At 43.7% G+C, this 20,039-nt stretch overlaps 1 protein-coding gene across 1 annotated transcript in view; it reads left to right on the top strand.

Moving 5' to 3' along the window:
* Window positions 1-16,555, top strand: part of LOC105363690 (uncharacterized) — a 176,336-nt gene extending 159,781 nt beyond the window's left edge. Inside the window, 16 exon segments of the mRNA XM_011501441.1 lie at window positions 1,028-1,342; window positions 1,373-1,497; window positions 1,500-1,567; window positions 2,421-2,689; window positions 4,297-4,566; window positions 7,242-7,329; window positions 7,408-8,150; window positions 10,639-10,821; window positions 11,863-12,084; window positions 12,468-12,860; window positions 12,957-13,133; window positions 13,351-13,661; window positions 14,217-14,311; window positions 14,794-14,990; window positions 15,042-15,190; window positions 15,953-16,555. Of these exon segments, the coding sequence (XP_011499743.1) occupies window positions 1,028-1,342; window positions 1,373-1,497; window positions 1,500-1,567; window positions 2,421-2,689; window positions 4,297-4,566; window positions 7,242-7,329; window positions 7,408-8,150; window positions 10,639-10,821; window positions 11,863-12,084; window positions 12,468-12,860; window positions 12,957-13,133; window positions 13,351-13,661; window positions 14,217-14,311; window positions 14,794-14,990; window positions 15,042-15,190; window positions 15,953-16,444 (4,097 nt within the window). The 3' untranslated portion in view covers window positions 16,445-16,555.
* The last annotated feature ends 3,484 nt before the right edge of the window (window positions 16,556-20,039 follow it).

The following is a 20,039-nucleotide window of genomic DNA, read 5'->3' as shown; positions in this document are numbered from 1 at the left end:
AGTGAGTGAGTGAGTGAGCGAATGAGCCGATACCAATGAGAGAGAGAGAGAGAGAGAGAGAGAGAGAGAGAGCGTGCGTGCGGCATTCCCACGTACGGCAGTAAGGCGTGCGAGAGAGGTTTTTCGTCAATATAGCTAGATGCAGCCGCCCCCCAGACGGATCATCCTTTTCTCGTCCTTTTTCCTCATTCGTTAGCTGTTGGTAGCGAGAATTTACGGTACCGCGTGCAACCGCACTGGCCGAGAGAACCCTTTGACGTAACGCTAATGTGCGCCGTGTACGCGATGTCGAGGGTGATTTTCTATTTCTGCTTGATCTACTTGATCGCGTGGTCTCGTTGAATGAATAAAAGCTCGCGCGACCTACGCCCATTGCCTTTATTAGCGTCAATTTTCACTCGCGTCTGGCCACTTAAGGTTCTTGTCCACTCTAATAACGAAGAGTAGCCTTTCTAAACGGCCGATCGCTCGTTATTGTACTAAGGTAACACTGTAAGCGGTTAGAAAGCGCCGGCGTGGCAGTAATTGGAAAATATTCCGACGTATTAAATCGACGCTAAGCCGTAAAAAAGGTTAAATCAAAATTCGAAATCTTCAGTTGGAATAATAGGCTAGGTATTATGAAGCCGAGAGGCTACTTAATATCCAATCAATGCACGTATAGGAGAAAATGCTGAATTGCGTAGAAAGTTTCGTATCAAAATCGACGCGCTCAATCTTAATTATTGAATATTTCATCGATTTAGCGCCTTACGACCTCCTTCCACCCTCCGACATTGGCGCTCGCGGAATAAGCAAATCCATTACTTTTACTCCAAACTCCTCGTTCGATAGGGAAAAATCACTCGGTGTCCCTTCGACCTTATCGATCGGAGTCAATTCAAAAGTCAGCCCCCCCCCCCCAACCCCAACCCCAACCCCAACCCCAACCCCAACCCCAACCCCACCCCACGCCACCCCTCCCCCAGTCAACCATATCGATCGTTCGATCGAGATAATTAAATTGACGACTGTGTATACGCGACAGCGAACCTGGCCGAGACGCTGAACCCGACGCTCAGCCTCCAGGACTATCATCTGCAGGAGGTGACGCTGTGTCCGCGACAGCAGACCCGCGGCCACATGGGCTCGGCCCTCAGCAGCCAGGACATAATGGCCCTGCAGAAGCAGGAGGAGTGCAGGCGTCATCAGGCCCGCCAATCCGTCTTCGGCTTCATCTTCAAGAAGTCGAAGGAGAGCTCGGTGAGCACCGATAGCCTTGGCAACCGCAGCGTCTCGCCCGCGCACAGCGACGAGACCGCCCGCAGCTCGAGCCCCGTTCATCATCAGACGACGAAGACGACGACGATGACGACGACGACGACGACGATGACGACGTCGACGACGATGACGACGCACCAACAGCCACCACCGGCGCCCGCGAGGCCCCAGAGGAAACGTAGACCCGCACCGAAACCGCCCACCCAACAACAACAACAACAACAACAACAACAACAACAACAACAACAACAACAACAACAGAAACAGCAACAGCAGCAACTGCAACAGCAACAACAACAGCAGGTCAGTTGGTTAGAGAGGGAAGCGATTTTTCAATTTTTCAATAATCAAAGCTCCCATTCGACTCGGCACGGACACATTGGAATTATAATAGAATAGCAGACGCGATGTATTCGATTATCTTTTAATCGGAATTTCAAAGCACAAAGCTCGGGCTTTTAATGTACTATCGTATTATTGTATGCTCTTGGTGTGGCATAATATATATATATATATATATATATATATATATATATATATATATTCTTATCCATTAAGCGTTACGCCAATTAATTGTAAAATGAATTTTAACAGAGATTTCATATTATAATGCATCGTATTATCGTTATTACCCGTGAATACAAATCAAGCTGACTGCATTTATCACATCCGGTTTGCCGCAAGTAATTCGTAGCAATTAGATAATTAAATCTTCCTGGATTTTGGTAAACCTTAGTGACTCTTAGAACGAAAAATATTACCGCAATAACATTTATGACATGAGTTTTTCATTCTCCAACTCTTGATACATACAATAGCCCTACGACTGACATTTCAAAACTCCATAAATTCGGATAAATATCATATTATCATATTATCAAATTATCGACAGTATGTTTCTATGTTTCTATATATATATATATATATATATATATATATATATATAAAATTTAAAAAATGACATAACTTGATAGTTCTATTTTCGCCTCGGAGGTCGAATGTTTTTGTGAGGCGAGTAAGTCGAGTATCGGCAATTCACGGTGCATGATAAAAGCGTCGCTTAACGGTAAGCGGTGAATCTCGATTAGCGTTTGAAAAAGTTGGATAATACGTGAGCACGGCACATTCCAGGAGACGATGACGGTGTCGGGGATGCCGAGCGACAAGGACAAGATCGTGATAAGCCACAGCCGCAACAGCAGCGACAGTTCCGGTTACCACGAGGCCTCGGTTCTCAGTGACAATCCGGACTCGGCGAGGATGCCGGAGACGCTGCCACGGAGGGGCCGTATGCAGGGTATTCTCGAGTCACCGAGAAAGCTCGCCCACACATCCCAGGCGAGCAAGAGCCTCGGTAACCTGGCCATCGCCTCGAGTCACGGGGGCACCCTTAGCCGGGGTATCAGCAACACCTCCCTCAGCTCCACCGGTTCGTGGCACATTTTTATTCTTTTTATTCCGAGTTCGAAAGCTCTCAGTAGATCGGGGAGAGCATGTACGGAGGGGGACAGTAAGGATCGATTATGCGCAAATAGGAGAGGGAGAGAGGGTCGTAACCTCCTTACCACTCGGTGTATTATTATTATTATGATTATTACGTGGCTGGCTCGAAGATTGCGGCATATTATATTTTAAAGTCTCGGGCAATCGGATATTTGAAATTGATGGACTTTTCATCTCCAATGCCATCTCTCTCTCTCTCTCTCTCTCTCTCTCTCTCTGACCTCGCCAATCCATCGTTTCTCTGTCTGTATGTCCGTCTGTCTCCCTGACTCCGGAGAAACTTTATTTCGTCGGTGGTGTATTGGACGGTGAAAGTAATGACATGTGCTAATATCTTGGACAAGTTTTCGTCGGTTCGCATGAGGTCGTGAATTATATAGGTAAACGCATATGTAACGCACACAACGCAACGTTCGATTTATTACGCGACGCGATTCAACTACGCGACCTCGTCATTGTTCTTTACATTGTGTGCTGAAGGATCGCACAACTGCCTATCCAATATATTTATAAACACGGATATTATGGGACTTGTCAATCGTCAATCGGTCAGTGAGATTATTTTGAACTACCGATACTCGCTTATAATGTTGCACACGCAGTACGACAGCTTTTTAATGTTACAAACACCAGCGAACATTATTCGCAAAATATTTAATCATCGGATCACACAACAAATATATATACATACACACACACGCGCGCGCGCACTCACACACACACACACACACACACATATATATATATATATATATATATGTATATAACGACGAGAGCTTGAATGAGAAATTCTTACAAGGCTAATTATTTTTTCAATCATTTAGCCGATAAAATCAAATCTGTGTTTCATCCACATGTAACGATATTCTATTTTCTAATGATAATTTATTTTATTCCCGCGCCTACTCTGCAGAATCTGACTCAAGTAAGTTATGCAAAACACGGCCGCTTCTATCTCCAAATCCATCACTAATCATAATACGTCCAATCCGTAATATACATTCTTTTTGTGATCTTAGAAGTTGTTATGAAATAAATTTTTAATAAATAGCTTGACAATTAGCGCGCAGACATAATTCTGTGACACGTAACGCGCTAAACGTCCCAAGCATCGACGCCTCAATCAGTTTGTTGCTAGAAGCGTGAATACCCGTAGTGTTAAAATTTCCGAAGATTCGTGTTTCCGTGTTGACCACATTTCATCATGCCATACTTTTACAAATATACGCAATGATGCGTCAACGATACGTCCCGATGATGACATAGGATCTAACTATAACTCAACTGTCCGAAAAAGAAAAAAAATTGGGATCGAGCGATGTTGGGTGGTTGATGGGGTGAGGGGGTGGGGTGGGGGTGGGGTCTGATGACGACGATGATGATGACGATGACGACGACGATGACGATGATGATGACGATGACGACGACGACGACAACGACGACGACGACGACGACGACGACGACGACGATGATGATGGACCAGTTTCTCCAGCCGGGCTAACCCTGGCGCTCCGCGTCACCTTCGTTCCTTAGGTCAGCGTAAGAAACGCGCGGCGCCACCGCCACCGATCGCACGTCCCCTGCCCTCGGCCATCTCCGCTCAGGGCCTCGAGCGCATCGTCGACTCGGACGAGTCGCTTACCTCGGACATGGACCTCTCGAAGCCGTCCTCGGACATCGACGTAGGGCCCGCGGCGACGGGCAGCAGCAAGGCCAGCTCGGACCTCGGCTGCCACCTCAACGATGAGCCGAAGCACGACGAGGAGCAGCCCCCCCTAGATCCCGCTAGAGTAGCCAAGAAAGGTAAGCTAGTCACGCTAGACCCGGGCATCTCCCCCCCAGCAAGGCCGCTCCCCGGCTCCGTGCGCCAACGCGGCCTCGTGCCAAGGTCCGGCAGTCTGCGCCAGAGCAAGAAGATCGTGGTGAAGGTGCCGAGCGTCGCAGCGCTCCGTCGACACGGGAGCTTCGACTGTTGTCCCCGAGGCCGGGAGATGGTGCCGGGGTCCGGAGACGGAAGGCCGAGGCTCGGCAAACTGAGGCTCGTCGGCTGTCACGCGGACCCCGCGGACGAGGTCGTGCCCCCGGCCCTCAGCAGCCTCGCCATATTCGCGATATCGACGAAACCCGAGGACGTGCAGCTCGCCCCCATGGACGTGTCCATACCCGGGGACATCGATGGTTTACCCTCGCTGCCCATCGTCGAGCGTACCGAACCCAGGACGAACCGCGACTCGAGGCTCAGCATCCTCGAGCCCCCGCCACCGGGTCTCGTCAGCCGCGAGGAGTCCAATGAGAATTGGACTCGCTTCTTGGAGCGACTCAATACCATATTGGAAAGCAGGACCGGGGAGTTCGTTTGATCCGTCATTTGCTTTTCTTTTTTGTTTCCTCTCTCTCTCTCTCTCTCTCTCTCTCATTTTTTCTTATTTCCCGCTTTAGCGCCTTATAACGTGGCTCGCTCCATTTTTCCCCGGGGCACGATATAAGACACGAATTATGATAATGATCGAGTTATGGTTTATCGGTATCCGAGATACCAGTTAAGAGGGGATAAAATCAGTTTTTTTTATGGGATTGTCGGATTCAATGGTGTCGCGTCCCATACCATGTTTTAATCCACCGTTTTAAACTGGAAGTAAATAATAGTTGGCAATTGATTCGATATTTTCGATACTTTGGAGCATTGCACACGGTGTGTGGACTATTTAACTTCTCGCGAAATCACAATTTCTTTTCGGTATAAATATTTCGAGGAACCGGAAACATTCGATGTGACTGTTGGGTAAAAAAAATTCGCGATCCCAAGCTTATTATTATTTCATGGCTTCGTTAATATAATTGCCATTTATTGCTTCCTTGTGCCGAGTGTAATGTGGAGGGGGAAGCAACAATACAATGCATATGCGCGTATTTTCTTTTACGATTACAATTTTTTCATTCCACAATAACACGCGCGCGCGCATTATCTGACAAGCTGAAGAAAAAAGACATTTTCTTTATCGCGCTTTATAACGCCAACAGAATATGCAAAATATTGGTAGGATAATGTGATAATTTGAATAAAGGATCGATTGGTTATAATAATATTTATCGTCATAGACAATTTTATGCCCAATCATGCGCTTAGAAAATTTCATTTCGGCATTTCAATTGTGTCTGGCATCTCATTTTACAAGAAAGAAGACTGTAACATTGTTTAATTATTTTGTTTTTATTCTTCTTATTATTAATCTCTTTTTTATCGTTTTTATATTTTATTTTTACAACGAAAAATGTACTCATAATATATATATATATATATATATATATATATATTGGAATGCTTGGTTTTTTTTTTTTTTTATCTGCTTTCCAACGCAAATATCAATCACGTTGTATAATCATTGTTGTATATAATAAGATTGCTATTGCTATAATTAACGGTGTTTGAAGAATATTTCTATTAAACATGTTTCTGAAACTTCCTCCTAGCTTGCTTAATTATTACTTACAGCTGATACGGCGTCGTTCGATTCTACATTTCTCTCTCTACGTATAGTGGAGCCAAGTAATTGCATAGATCGTACTACCTGAATGAACTGTTTACTCTTTAGTCTTTCAAACAGTTTCGGTCAGATATGAGCATTATTAAGAAAATAATCAAGCGTCGTTCATCAAAAGTGACCAATTTGTTTATTACAAAAATCACCGGCTTACAAAGCATCGTTTAATTGCCTTTATAACAAAATCATATGAACGTTAAAGCTTCAATCCCCTCCCAATTATTCATTAACATCGCATCAAATTAATTTATCTTTAAACTGACTTTCCAAATGCGTCTCGACCACTCACAAACTCCGATGCACATTGCCAGTTATTTAAATTGCCGTGTAAAATAAGAAGGCCTCGTTTTCGTTTTTTCTCCCCCCCCCCCCGCCTACTTTCTCCCTTCCCTCCCTTTTCTTTTATTTCCTTTGGAAATCGCATATTACCGGTAAAATGCAAAGTAGCCTCGCAATTCGTAAGTCACCGCGCGCCATCCACATTAGCGCTTCAATATTGTCAGGAGGACACGAAAGTGGCGCACAAAATCAGGGGGAACAATGGCACAAGAGGCTCGCCTAATGTTCAATTAGCTTGACAACCTGTCGGCGAACGAGCAGTCTCCCTCGATCACTCTGCAATATCAATAATCACGCAAAGCCGTGACTCCATCGTATTCTCGATCCTTTTCATACCATTAAAAACGCTCAGCCTCTCCACCTCAAACTCGTCATCCGTCGAACTGGCTAACGTCCGATCGTGCTAGGCCAAAGAAAGTACGTGAAATGGTGTCGCTGATTATTTAATCAGGAGAATTAGCGCGACAATTGCTACGATATTGTTAACAATGCTCATGTCTGACCACGACGGCCTATCACTCCAAGCTGCACTGGTTATGGGTCAGTAGCTTTCTGTGCCTTTTGTTTTGTAAATCCGATGGACGTAACGCCCGGCAGAGCTTGCGCCGCCCATTCCAAAGCCGCGCAAAATCCTGAAAAGCGCCGCCCCATCATCCCCGTCGTGCATTGTAGAAGTGCCAGACGCGTTAAGAGCTTCCGCTGCCGCCAATTCCATCGCCACCACCACCACCGTCGCTACCACCACGACTGTCGGCTCCTGCAGTAGTTGTAATAGTCCCGGCTGCTCCTCGGTCACCGAGGCTGCGGCCTTCGGCCTCCCGAGCTTGACGGAGGACGAGCGCGAGGAGATCGCCATGGCCATCGACTCGATCATCGAGGCGGCCGAGGGTCGACTCCAGGAGTCGCCTCGAGCCGCCACCGCCGCCAGGGTCGCGAGCTTGCATCCGAGGGGGGAGTCGGAGTGGTCACCTCGCGCGGACGAAGACTCGAGCGTAGGCTCGAGGACGGGCTCGGAGCTCGCGATCGGCCACGCCGATACGGCCAGAGTCGCGGACTCCGACGTGGGGATGGAGCTCGTTGGACACGGGGCTGGCGGCGGCTACGGCCTCGATGACAATGCGAGGACGACAAGGATCAAAGTGTCCGTTGCCACGGGGCGCTCGAGCGTGAACTCGAGGCTGGCCGATCTGGAGCTTAGCGGGCCAGGTGACGAAGACGGGAGAGACGCAGGGCCGTCCTGCCCGGTGTTATCGACGATACCTCAATGCCCCGAGCAGCCCGAGTTGGCCAGCAACGGCACGAATGACCTGGACGGAGCCGCGGAGACGGCGATAAAAAAACGCGGGAAGATATTGCGCAGTCAGTCGGACAGGATGCACTTGGAGTTGGGACGAGTGGAGATGCGCACACGCCACCTAACGACCAATGGCGGCGAGGCTTTCACGCTCGACGCCCAGAATCCGAGGAGGATCGAGGAGGCTTCGACCGCGGTACCAGGTGCCCGAGGTGCTCACCCACGGCCCAGCTTCGGCCACTGCTGCGCCGAGAATAATAATCCGGGACGCCGTCGAACAAAGAACGTTTGTCGACTCGCTCTACTTTGCCCACCGATGATTATTACTATGTCGTCTTCTCTCGTACCTCGGCGCCAACTTTCGGTCCAACTTCCTGCCAACTGCTTACCGATCGATTTCATATTCTCGCGAGAGGTTTCGCCGTGATGCGGACACGACGACATTTTTCGAATTGATCGCCGGCCCTTTACGAGATTCTGTCGCCTTAACGATTGAAAGTCCTCCGACTTGCGAAGACGAAGGAGCGTCCAAGGCTACAAAGCCACATTGATCTCGCTGTTGAGCGATAATATCAATATCTTCCTCGTTGTCCCTTAGCTAAAGTGATATAATACCGAGTTCAAGGCTTGAAGATAGATAGATAGATAGAGAGAGAGAGAGAGAGAGAGAGAGAGAGAGAGAGGCAGAACGGGAAAAATAAGACCACAGTGTACTTAACGTTTTGAGCAATTGACTCGATCGATAAAGTCAACTACCCGATAAACAAATTTTATGGAAATGACGGGAAGAGCGCGTACGATCGATTAAAATTACGCTCTTTGTCTTCGATATTTATGCATCAGCTCGCGACGCACAATATTGCTCGTAACAAAAATCAAAGTTTTTAAAAGTCGAGCGAATCAAGCAAACGATAATCTTGGAATTGGCACTGTTTTGGTCGAAATAATATCGGAGAATTAATTTAGAATGGGCAAGTTGTTCTCGGTGCAGCACAAATTCTATTCACACCTAATCAGTCAACCCCTGAGTTAACTTTTATTACTGCACAGTGTAGATATTTAGTGTAATTAATAACAATAACAATAATAATAACAATAACAATAACAACAACAACAATAATAATAATAATGGTAATGTTTAAAGAACGTCATGAAACGAGCACAAATTGTATGTCTTTGCACTTTATTATTTTATTAATTGTTAATTTAAGTAAAACAGACTTTTCATATAAAAATCGCTGTTTATTCTAATTTGCACGTTTGAATAGTTGAATGGTAAAGTTGAAGAGGAAAAATCGCTGGTATTGGACTTCTATTTGTAAATTGATAAGTATCCGCACCTCTTTCAATAATATCTTTTGCACTTTACTAACTATTGGTGATGGTTTTATTTTTTTTTTCTCATTATTTTTTCTTTTTCAACTTATAACTTAATAAATTTAATTAGTCGTATGATTGATGGTAGGAGGCATCGTTTTGTCAGATGAGAAAAATGTTGAATTATTTAAATTGTATCAATCATTAACCATTTGTATTTTTATGACTTTTCTTACCCAATAAGTACATTAATCGTTGTTTCTCTCTCAATATTATATTATTAAGAAGATATTCGCCAATATATATTGTAGACTGTAAGAGGATCAATATTCCAATACTAACGAATTTCTCCTAATATTGTCGATATAAATAAACGATGTTTTTATAAACTTTTATCAAAATTCGATTTGAGTCAACAGAAAAGCCATTTCACTAAAAATGTTCGCTAAACTTCCTTTTTTTTTTTTTGTTTATTTTTTGTTTGTTTGTTTGTTTTTATATACATATATCAATGTTTTGTTGTATAATTTGAGGGATGCCATAAATTCTATCTAATTTGACTTTAAAATAAAAAATGTGTGATGTGTCACAAGTGCAATAAATGGCCACGGATATCGCAAAATTACATCTTACTTCACAAATTCTCTGAAATTATAAACAACTGAATAACGAACGATTACTCTTAAATGTTACTGTCCGTACAATTGTTTTCGGAGAAACAATGGATTTTGGCTCTTACGTCGAGTCGACCCTAATTGACACAACTTGAAAGTCAAAAACGATATTTCACTATGAACGCCTCCAATACAAATGGCAAAGAGTAGTATTTACTTGCTACTCCAATCATTTGACTGTGATCCATGAGAAGGAAAACACTTATACGAATGATAATATTTTCATACATGCGTGCCTTTATGACAGTTAACTCTTACCCGGCCTTATTCGCACAGCAAGAATTAATTGCACCAAACAACGGAGCCAAAATTACTTTCAAATCCTTATCATTAGAATAATGAATTCCGACGAGCTGAGAGTCAACCGACAAATATATTTATGCCCTCCGCTACACAAAGCCACTTTTCGAAATCGAATCGCAAATGTCCTTGAGCACTCATTCGGAATTGCTCCAATGCCGTTGAACACAACTGTCGTGACGAAAAGCACTCCAATGGGCAATTAATTTTTGCAATTGATAGGCCGGTCGCTCGAGGACGCCGCTCGTCCTTACTGGCGGTCGAGTGACAGCGTCGAGGGCGTGTCCCTCCTCCCCACCCTACCCAATTCCATCTCCCTACACTACCACAGCCACCACCATCACCAACCAACCACCCTCTCGAATCCAAGGCTCTTTTGGCTTTACTAAACGATGTCCTACGATCGCAGGTAAATCCTCGCCAACGGAGACGGACATTCTCCTGCAGAAGGTCTCGGACACGCTGTCGCACTCGCTGGTAACCTCGACACCTCCACCGACGACGGTCCCACTCCTCGATCCGGTAGTTGCCAGTACGGAGAAGGAGGCACGCGAGGAGGCGAGGAGCATCGTCACGGAAGTGGCCGCCGCAGGTGAGATACGATCGACGACTCGACTTCATCGTACCGGCTCCTCTCTGGCTGACAGTGACTCAGACGCGCGTCCGTCGCTCCTGTCCTACGACGTATATGGCTGGGATTATAAGATCCTAGCCGACGGAGCGAGGCCGGATTTCGTAATGTTGAAATATTAATGGGGCTTTTGAAATTCTCGCTCAACCAGCGAAACGTCATAAGCGAAATGCGTAAAAATCCATCCAAGGGCCGCTTGACGATCGGTTGGCGGCCGGCCGTTTTATTGATTGTAAAATCCATGTAAATACACGGCTCGTCGACTATTGCTTGGGCATATGATGATGAGGCATGCCGATCGCTAATGCACTCCACGACTTAATGATATCGTTAGGACGAGCCACTGCCATTAACGAACGATTTGTCTGTCCAATAATCAATTGGCGCGTGAACCGAGTATCTTCTACTTATTTCGCCAAGTTGTTAAAACTCCGAGAGGTAGAGATAGTGGTAGATTGGGGTGGGGGGGGGGAGGCACGGACTATGCTTAGGACGATGCTTTAAAATTATTATTTAATCATTGTATGGAACACTTAGCATCAATAATAGACAGAAATCTATCGCAATGAAACGAATCCCTCCCCCTCTGTGCCGTATAGCCAAACCTCTTGGATTCCAATTTGGACGAAAAAATGAATTTCAAGAGTAACGATTAGAGGCGAGATCGCATAATCACGTGGTGAGAGCAATTACGGTATGAAGAATTATTGACGAGCAGCGCGGCTCGATGCGTAGGAGGGGAAGGCACGTGCGAGTCGGAAATCCAAAGGTAGGAAGGAACGAAGGAACGGTGCCTCGGGGAAGCCTCGATGCTCGAGCGTGAAAGTCTCGCGAGCCTCAGCCGCGTATTCGACGGAAACGCCAGCTTTCCTCGGCCGTTCCAATGACTGTCCAGTAATGACGCCCACGCGTTGTCGTGCCTGGGAGCGCCGCGCGGCTCCGCGAGCTCCCGCTCAATTAGTTCGCTCTCTCACTCGTCGGCTGGCTCGGGTTATCTTGCAGGTACGAGGTCGAGGTCGTACGAGGAGGACAAGGGACCGGAGGAGGACGAGCAGCTGGTGACGTCGAGCGACGAGGCCGGGGCGAACCTCGGGCAGGACACGAGCGACTACGTGTCGGCGAGCGGCGAGGACATCTCGATCGGCGACTGGGATTACCAGATACCCGCGCCACCGAGCGCCTTCCGCGACGACAACGACGCCAAGGCCGTCGAGGTCCCTCCCGGTGAGTATGCGGGCCCGGCGCTTATACATTCTCTCATCCTCTCTTCGACGGATTGTCGCGTACGAGACGAGTGGACGGAGGGCCGCGATGACGAGTCTTATTATAAAACAACGCCGATCAATTCGAAACAATCGTAATCTTCGGAAACTCGAAACGACTGCTAATGAAAAACTGCCTGTCGGGCGTTTGGCCGCGATTCCCAAAAATTTGCTCTATGAGCCACGATAAAACGGAGTTGGGATTGGGTCCGAGACAGTCCGGATCGTCGCTAGACGCAAGCACCGAACACGTACGACGCGAATGGAATTTTACGGGGCGACAGTTTATGTTTGCGCGACAACGCTGTCAATTTTGGAGATACAAGATGAGGATTGTTCGCTTAGGTGGGAGAGAGCAACCGGTGAAGAAGGAGTCAACGGCGAGGGAGACGGTCCACGTGGCCAATAGCGCGGAGGCGAAGAAGCCCGGGGATCCGATTGCGCGGCAGCAGTCGCCGACGATCGACTCGACGAGCCGCGACGCCGTGGACTTTGGCCAGGCGAGGCCGAGTCGACCGAGCCCGAGCAGCCAAACTTCTCTGGAGTCGACCGAGCAGAAGCAGGCCGAGGTGATATCCGAGCTCGAGACGAGGATCCAGAGCAACCGGCCGATCGTCGAGCCAGTCCCACGGGACGAGTCCTACGCGCCCAAGATCGCGCCCGTGGAGAACAACCTCGCCAATTTCACCATAACGACCTACTCGCGCCAAAAGTGCCTCGACATCTTCGACCCGCCCGATCAGCAACAGCAGCAGCAGCAGCAGCAACAGCATCAACAACAACAACAGCAACAGCAGAAACAACAACGACAGCAACAACAACAACAACAACAACAACAACAACAACAACAACATAATCGGGTGATGAACGGGTTCGCGACGCTCACGAGAGGCAGGAGCACCGCCGCGGATTTCGCCGCCGAGGAGAAATTCGCCATGAACGGTACACTAAAGGCCGCACAAAGCATGGAGAGGATGTCCGTGCCACTAGTCGATGAGCGAGCCAAGTTTGGTAAGTAATGTTGTCTTTCTCTCTCTCTGTCTGTCTCTCTCTCTCTCTCTCTCTCTCTCTCTCTCTCTGTACATCTATCCTCACGAGGCAACGCCGATCGGCTGGGGCATTACTTACCGAGACTCGAGGCGAATTTCACCGATTAAATCAAAATACGGATACTCCGGGAATGGAGGATGAGCTTGTCAAGCTAATTTGTCGTGAATTTCTGATTTAGCCGAGAGAAACGAGATACCAAGGGAGAAGCCGACGGTGCATCGATCCAAGAGCTATATTATTTTGTCGAGCAGCGAGAAATTTTTTAACAGAGCCAACGAGATCGAAAAGTCGAGGGATGAAATAAAAGTGGCCGAGCGCCCGCAGCTCGAGAATAATAAATCAGCTAAGAAATTCACGAGTTTGGCTAATGTGAACGTGAGCTCGACCGACGAGATACCCAGGCATAAGGAGAAATTCTCTCAATGGAGGGAGAATATCTTGAGAAAGCAGGAGGAGCCCACGAAGGAAAAGCAGCTTCAATCCTTACAGGTAGGTTGCCAGACCTTTATTATCTTATCGTTCGAGTGTCGTTGTGTGATCGAGGCACGATTATTTATATCCGTAGATAATTGTCCAGTAAAATGGCAATCGATGGGCTGTTGTATGAGCCAAAACATTTTCACGCGCCTCTTTTTCATTGCGATGCGCGCTTTCTTTATTCCTAATCTCGACCAGCGTAATCCTTGCACTTATCAATGGACTTTTATAACCGAGTCTTTTATCCGCGATAAGACTTGGTGACTCTCTATGCCCGATCGTCCATCGTCACTCGCAACAATCGTTCCCCATCATCGCCCAGCAGCTTATTACAATGCTCTTGAGCACAAATTCAACCAAACCACGAGCAATTATCGATATTACAAATAAAGTCAAAGAACGTTCATGTCCAGACTATTTTTTTTTTGTTTTTTTTTTTGTTTCTTTTTCGTTTTTTGTTTATTATTTAAAAGAAAAGAAAAAAAAAACAAATATCCATGAGCTTGATTTTTTTTCTTTTAGTTTCTTTTTTTTAAATTTCAATCTAAGGATAAATCTTTCTTTTAGGTACTGAAGAGCATTTTACCGCAATTGAAAAATGCTCAAGCGACCGAAGAAAATGGCTACAGAAATACCAGTGATAATTTTTCAACAAAAAAATGGTAAGATTTGCCACTTTTATTACATGGATGTTCGTTAATCATGTCTAGTATGTCTATTAAGTATCTCAAGCTTATTTTCGAACTAAAACACGAATATTCAAATAAAATCGAAGATATAAAATTTAAGTTCTTAATTACGACGATCGATTCGCTAAAGAGGCCACTTTTACTTTATTTACATATCGATTGTCGATAGAGTTTGCTTGACAATTAATTATCTTCATTCGATGTTGTGGTGCGAAATGATTAACGGAAACAAAATTAAAAAAAAAAAAAACAAATAAAGAAACCATCCACACCAAATAGACATGTGAATGATGTGGTGAATTTCCACACCAAATAGACATGTGAATGAGGTGGTGAATTTCGGGGGGGGGGGGGGGTGGCATCGAAAGCAATAAAGCCAATGGATGGAGGTCATCGCTGGACCAACTATCCAACGACTAAATCCACGCGTAACGCGTACCTGAAAAATTCCACAGGCAAGAGCCTCGGGAGTCAGCCACGCGGTCCGAAGCTCAGCTGCGGGATAATCGACGCAACGTCGAGGTCGGCAAGCGTTACACGTACTGCGGGCCGCCATCGGTGAGCCTCGGCAGCTGGTCCGAGCGCGCCTGCGTCAACGTGCAGATCAAAAACGACACGGACTACAAGCTCGGAGGTGGTGGTGGTGGCGGCGGCGGCAGCAGCGGTGGTGGAGGAGGAGGAGGAGGTGCTGGAGGTGGTGGAGGCAGTGGAAGCAGTGGAGGCAGTGGTTCCAGTAGCGCTTCGGGACCCAGAACCGTCGTCAGCCTCAATGCTGAGGCTAGTTTGAGGAAGGAGCCTGCGTGCGCCAAGGAAGCCGACAATGTAGCCGAGTCGCGCGTCGACACGAGTTCGGTTAGTACGAGCTCGTTTCACCTCCGCTTATCTCTATTAGCTTCCTTATCTTTCAAGCAGTCAATAACCTAGGGCCGTTTATTCTTGCTCCTGTGACTTTGATTTGAGATGACAAAATCAAGAACTATGACAGTGTATAGAGATCGCCAAGCCCGATTACGGGAATTCGAATATCCAACAAATACGCAAAGATTCGGCCACAATGCTTTGCCATTTCTCTCTCTCTCTCTCTTTTTTTTTTTTTTTTTGTTCTTTGACAAGGATCTCTCATCTGGAATCGTATCGTTTCCCTGTCTTTTATAATAAAATTACATATTCTTCGTAGCTGTAGTATTTTCGTGTACATTCAAGTACTAGGGAATTAAGGAATACCGGGCAATACTAGGGGGGAAAAAAAACCTGGAGAGATCGAGTTAATATCAATCATAAAACAGGTACGGGAATATGAGAAAATACTGGGGCAAGTTCGATCGACACTGGATTTTTTGTTCATTTGTATTATTATTTTTGTTTAATAACAAGTGATGTTATTACACTATTGATCATTATTGGATTGGATCAATTATCTTGGCAAAAATAGTAAAAATGTATTATTCTTAAGATTGAGGATTGACATTCAATTAGCATTGCGAAATTGTTCTAGAAAGCGTAAATTTGCCAACTTACTGTCACAAACGGACTCGCGCATTGCACAACATAAGCTTACTTAAACTTAAGTCGGGCGCAAAGTTAAATGGTAACCTTGGATCTTTTGTACGGCAGGTGAACTTCCGCGAGCTGACGAAGGCTTTCGGCCAAGTGGAGGTGCGAGCCCGAGCCAAGGCTCCGGTTTGCGCGCAAAAGCCGCGTCAGCGTCACTCGGAGTACCTGGAGAGGACCAAGTCGGAGCTTAACGGCGAGTCCCGGACGAACGGGCTCGCGGCTCCCACCAAGCGCTACACCTCCGTCGTCGGCATCGCGAGCAACGGCCACGGCGCGCCGCCCCCAGCCAACAGCGGCTCGGATACGAGCCAACAGCAGGAGTCGAGGCTCGTTAAGGAGATGAACGGCGGTGGCCAGGGAGTGCCGAAGCCACCGACGATGCCGATAATCACGGGCGTGACCCTCAAGAGCGTGAGCGCGAGGCCCAAGCCGAAACCAACACCGACCGTCCAGTTGGATCCCAGGGATCAGCTGCTGGAGTCGATCAGGAACTTTGGCGGACGGGTGAAATTGAAGAGCGTGAGTCGACGACGTTACCTGTCGGATTGTTGAGGTGCCTCGAGCTCCCGGAAATCCCGGCTCACGACTTAACGTGCGCCTCGCAACTACCGATCCTCCAAATCTCTTTGTCTAGTATCGCGCGTCAAACGCATCAATCCGGCATTTTTTTTCGCTCTTTTTTTTTCTTCTTTATTTTTTTTTTTTTTTTTTTTTTTTTTTTTTTTTTTTTTTTTTTTTTTTTGCGCCGGCGACTTTATTGACAACGTTACTAGTAACATAAGAATGGAAATAATTTATTGCCAACCGTTGGTCATTGAATTCGTCAGATGGCTCGATCGCGCTTTCGTAGCCTATCGTTATTTATTTGCTCTTCGCTTCTTGCATAATACACGGCGCTTAAGCCGTGCGAGGAAATGCGTATAATCAATAAGAAGTGAATTTGATAAGGAAAAATAGTTTTTCCTACCCCTTCTCCTTGTTTAGAGGAACGCCGCGATTAAAACATTGTTATAACAATTGCGACAATCGAGAGTGTTCAATAAAATAATGCTTGGTCTTTTTAAATTGCAGGCTGCTGAAAGATATTAAGCGTTGACAAGCTACAAGATAAGAAACTATTTCTTCCGCGGTAAAGCATTAGTTGAACGTTGAGCAAAGCCTGAAGTGAAAACGAGACGTTGCAAGAAAGTCTAGAAAACAAAATGCTTGTTGGCAGTCAGTCATAATGTTAGATGTAGAATCATGTTAATTTAAATTGTACGTTTAAATTGTTCGTGAATTAAGACGTTTGAAACTGTGTTTAATTAATGAAATAATTAATCTTTCTTCTTCTTCTTTATATTATTATTATTATTATTATTATTATTATTACTACTACTACTACTACTATTATTATTATTATTATTATTACTACTGCTGCTACTGCTACTACTACTACTACTACTGCTACTACTACTACTATTATTATTATTATTATTATTATTATTATTATTATTATTATTATTGTTATTATTATGTATTGTTATTTATTAACGTTAAGCACTTCTTTTCGTAAGTTACTTTTTGAAAAAATGTAAAAATATACGACATATTTCGCCAATCGCAGCTCTCAAACGTCTGATATTACTTTATGTAAATATTAGTATTAATGGTTTTTCGCTTCTCGGGAAGGGAGGGATGGAGGGAGGGAAGGGAGAAGGATATGTTTTTCGTTATAAATGTTTAAATAAAAGGAAACATTTTGGTGCTCGATATATATGTTTGCTAGTTATACATAAGATTTATCCTTGATCAAGATATAAAAATGTGAAATTAACTTGAATTTTTGCTTTTGCTTTTTTTTCCTCCCCCAGGTAATTGTCGAAAGCTGTATATATATTTTCTTATTGCGAGTGAAACTCGTATCAGTCAATTATGACGCCCCCCCCCCCAAAAAAAACTCTTTTTTTCTTTCGTTTTGTAAAGTGTTATGAAAAACCACAAAATATCGACAATTATTCGAATTTTTCACATTAATAGTCATGTCGCTTTATCGACAATACTTACTTTTATATAATATAACGTTGTACTACTAACAATTGTTCTAATCAATGATTCTAAACTGTAAGATTCTATCAACGGGACCAAAGGTAACACTCATCTTATTTTAATACATTGTACAACGAATTAATAATCAACGTATATTAATGTAATATCAAGTGAAAAAAGAAAAAAAGACGAAAAAAAGAAGAAAAAAGAGAAGAGAAAAGAGAAGAAGAGAGAGAGAGAGAGAGAGAGAAGAAAGGAAAAAGAAGCCAAGATCGTCAGCTACCTTAGAAATTACATTATTCGCATATAAAATATCGATAAATTGAAGAAGTACAATTTGGAGTATAATTCAAGGTGAAAAGCAGTTTTTTCTTTACTTTAAACGATTGACATTCATACAACTGTCATAATTTTCGAAATAATATTTATCGCTCATTCTAATTAGTAAATTTTGTTTTTGTTTTTACTTTGGAAAATTGTTTGTCAAATTATTTCAACGAATGGCTATTATATCTTCCGCGTATGATGCGCCAAGTCAGGAGAGGATATTTTTAAGATTAATGTTTTGTAAAGTTAATTCCGTTAAGTTTAAGGCCATGTTTAAAAGGCATTGAAAATGAAATTTTCAAAAATTCGAGTTAGCTATTTTGTAAATAGCACATTACTGTCAATATTGTAATTTAATTATTGTCTCCTCGTAATACAATTTATTGGAAAATATGGCAAAACTGTAAGCTATTTATATATGCGTTATTATATTATTATAACTTATAATTTCATTAAAGTTAGTTGAAAATTAAAAAGTGATTTTTCTTTCACGTTTCTCTTTCGTGCGTGTGTATGCGTGTGAGGGCTGACGCACTTAATGATTTGTAAATAAATGTTATGAAGAAGAAAAAGTTGTATTACCAACTGAAGCGGCGGCAACCAACGTTACATTTCTTACAAATTTTTTAAAAAAACAAACAATATGTTGATAAACGTACGACAATGATTCATACAAAACTCTATTAACATCCTTCTCTAATATAATTTCCATTAACATAAACATTAATTGAAGATACAGAGAAGATATTACATTTAAAATCACAGTCTCTACAATAATATGGAACCTCGTTTCCCAGCATTTGGAGGAAAATTTTCCGCTTTAGCAGCCTTGAAATTGAAATTTGTTGCAGGAAAGGCAGGAAAGGCACGAATGGCCCACCAAGCCAAATAAATATTAATTTACAATACTCTCTCATAAAATCTGAGTATTTAGTATTTTGTATAGGATACATATTAGATTTTTATAAATAAAAATTAGACTTCTCTCTCGGGACTCTATATTTGGAATATTAATAGGTAGTCTGATGCTTTATAATCCTTAATCAACAAAATTTGTGATTTTAATCAAATTCAGTATATTTAAATTACAATAACAAAACGTAGATTGCATTTCGTCCTTTATGTTGAATAATATAAATCCATTTGTGTAAATAATTTTAGTCTATTTAACACTTCGCTAATTTACAAACTATGCAAATGTAAACAACATTTATGTTTACATTAAGCGCAAACTTGACATATTAGTTTGACAATTAGTCGCAATTGTTTTATCCATTAAAGTCTTATTATATCTAGAGTTAGGATACGTTTTATAATTTTCCATTTTATTAAACCAACAGTTGGACACTTTCGATTATTGAAATAAAAAAGAAAATTATATCCTGCTTTATCCAATTCTACATCTGCAACAATTACCTTAGACCCTGTTTCAATTGCACCACCTAAAACTGTATTGCCATAGGATTAATCCAATGTTACGCTCATTACACCATCGTTTACAAATCGAAGAAAAGTGAATCCAGTATAAGGCTTTTCCAGGATTAGATTTAGATTTACGCCGAGGGACTATTTATCCCATAAATTTTATGCTCAGGACACGAGATTTCGATCGTTCAACGACCAAATACAACAAAATAATCAAGCTTTTTTTTTTCTTTTTTTTTCGTTTTTCTTTTTTTTTTTTTTTTTTTTACAACATGTTATTGTTCGGATAAACAGCCGTTCAATTACATCTAATTGAAAAATTCTATAATTATCTAAATTATTTAGACGATAGCTTTTATTATTATTA

Source organism: Ceratosolen solmsi, unplaced genomic scaffold (assembly GCF_000503995.2).
Source record: "Ceratosolen solmsi marchali unplaced genomic scaffold, CerSol_1.0 scaffold3, whole genome shotgun sequence".
In the NCBI taxonomy this organism is placed as follows: domain Eukaryota; kingdom Metazoa; phylum Arthropoda; class Insecta; order Hymenoptera; family Agaonidae; genus Ceratosolen; species Ceratosolen solmsi.
Note: the sequence above shows the minus strand (reverse complement) of the source record. Positions and strands in the feature narration are given on the sequence as shown.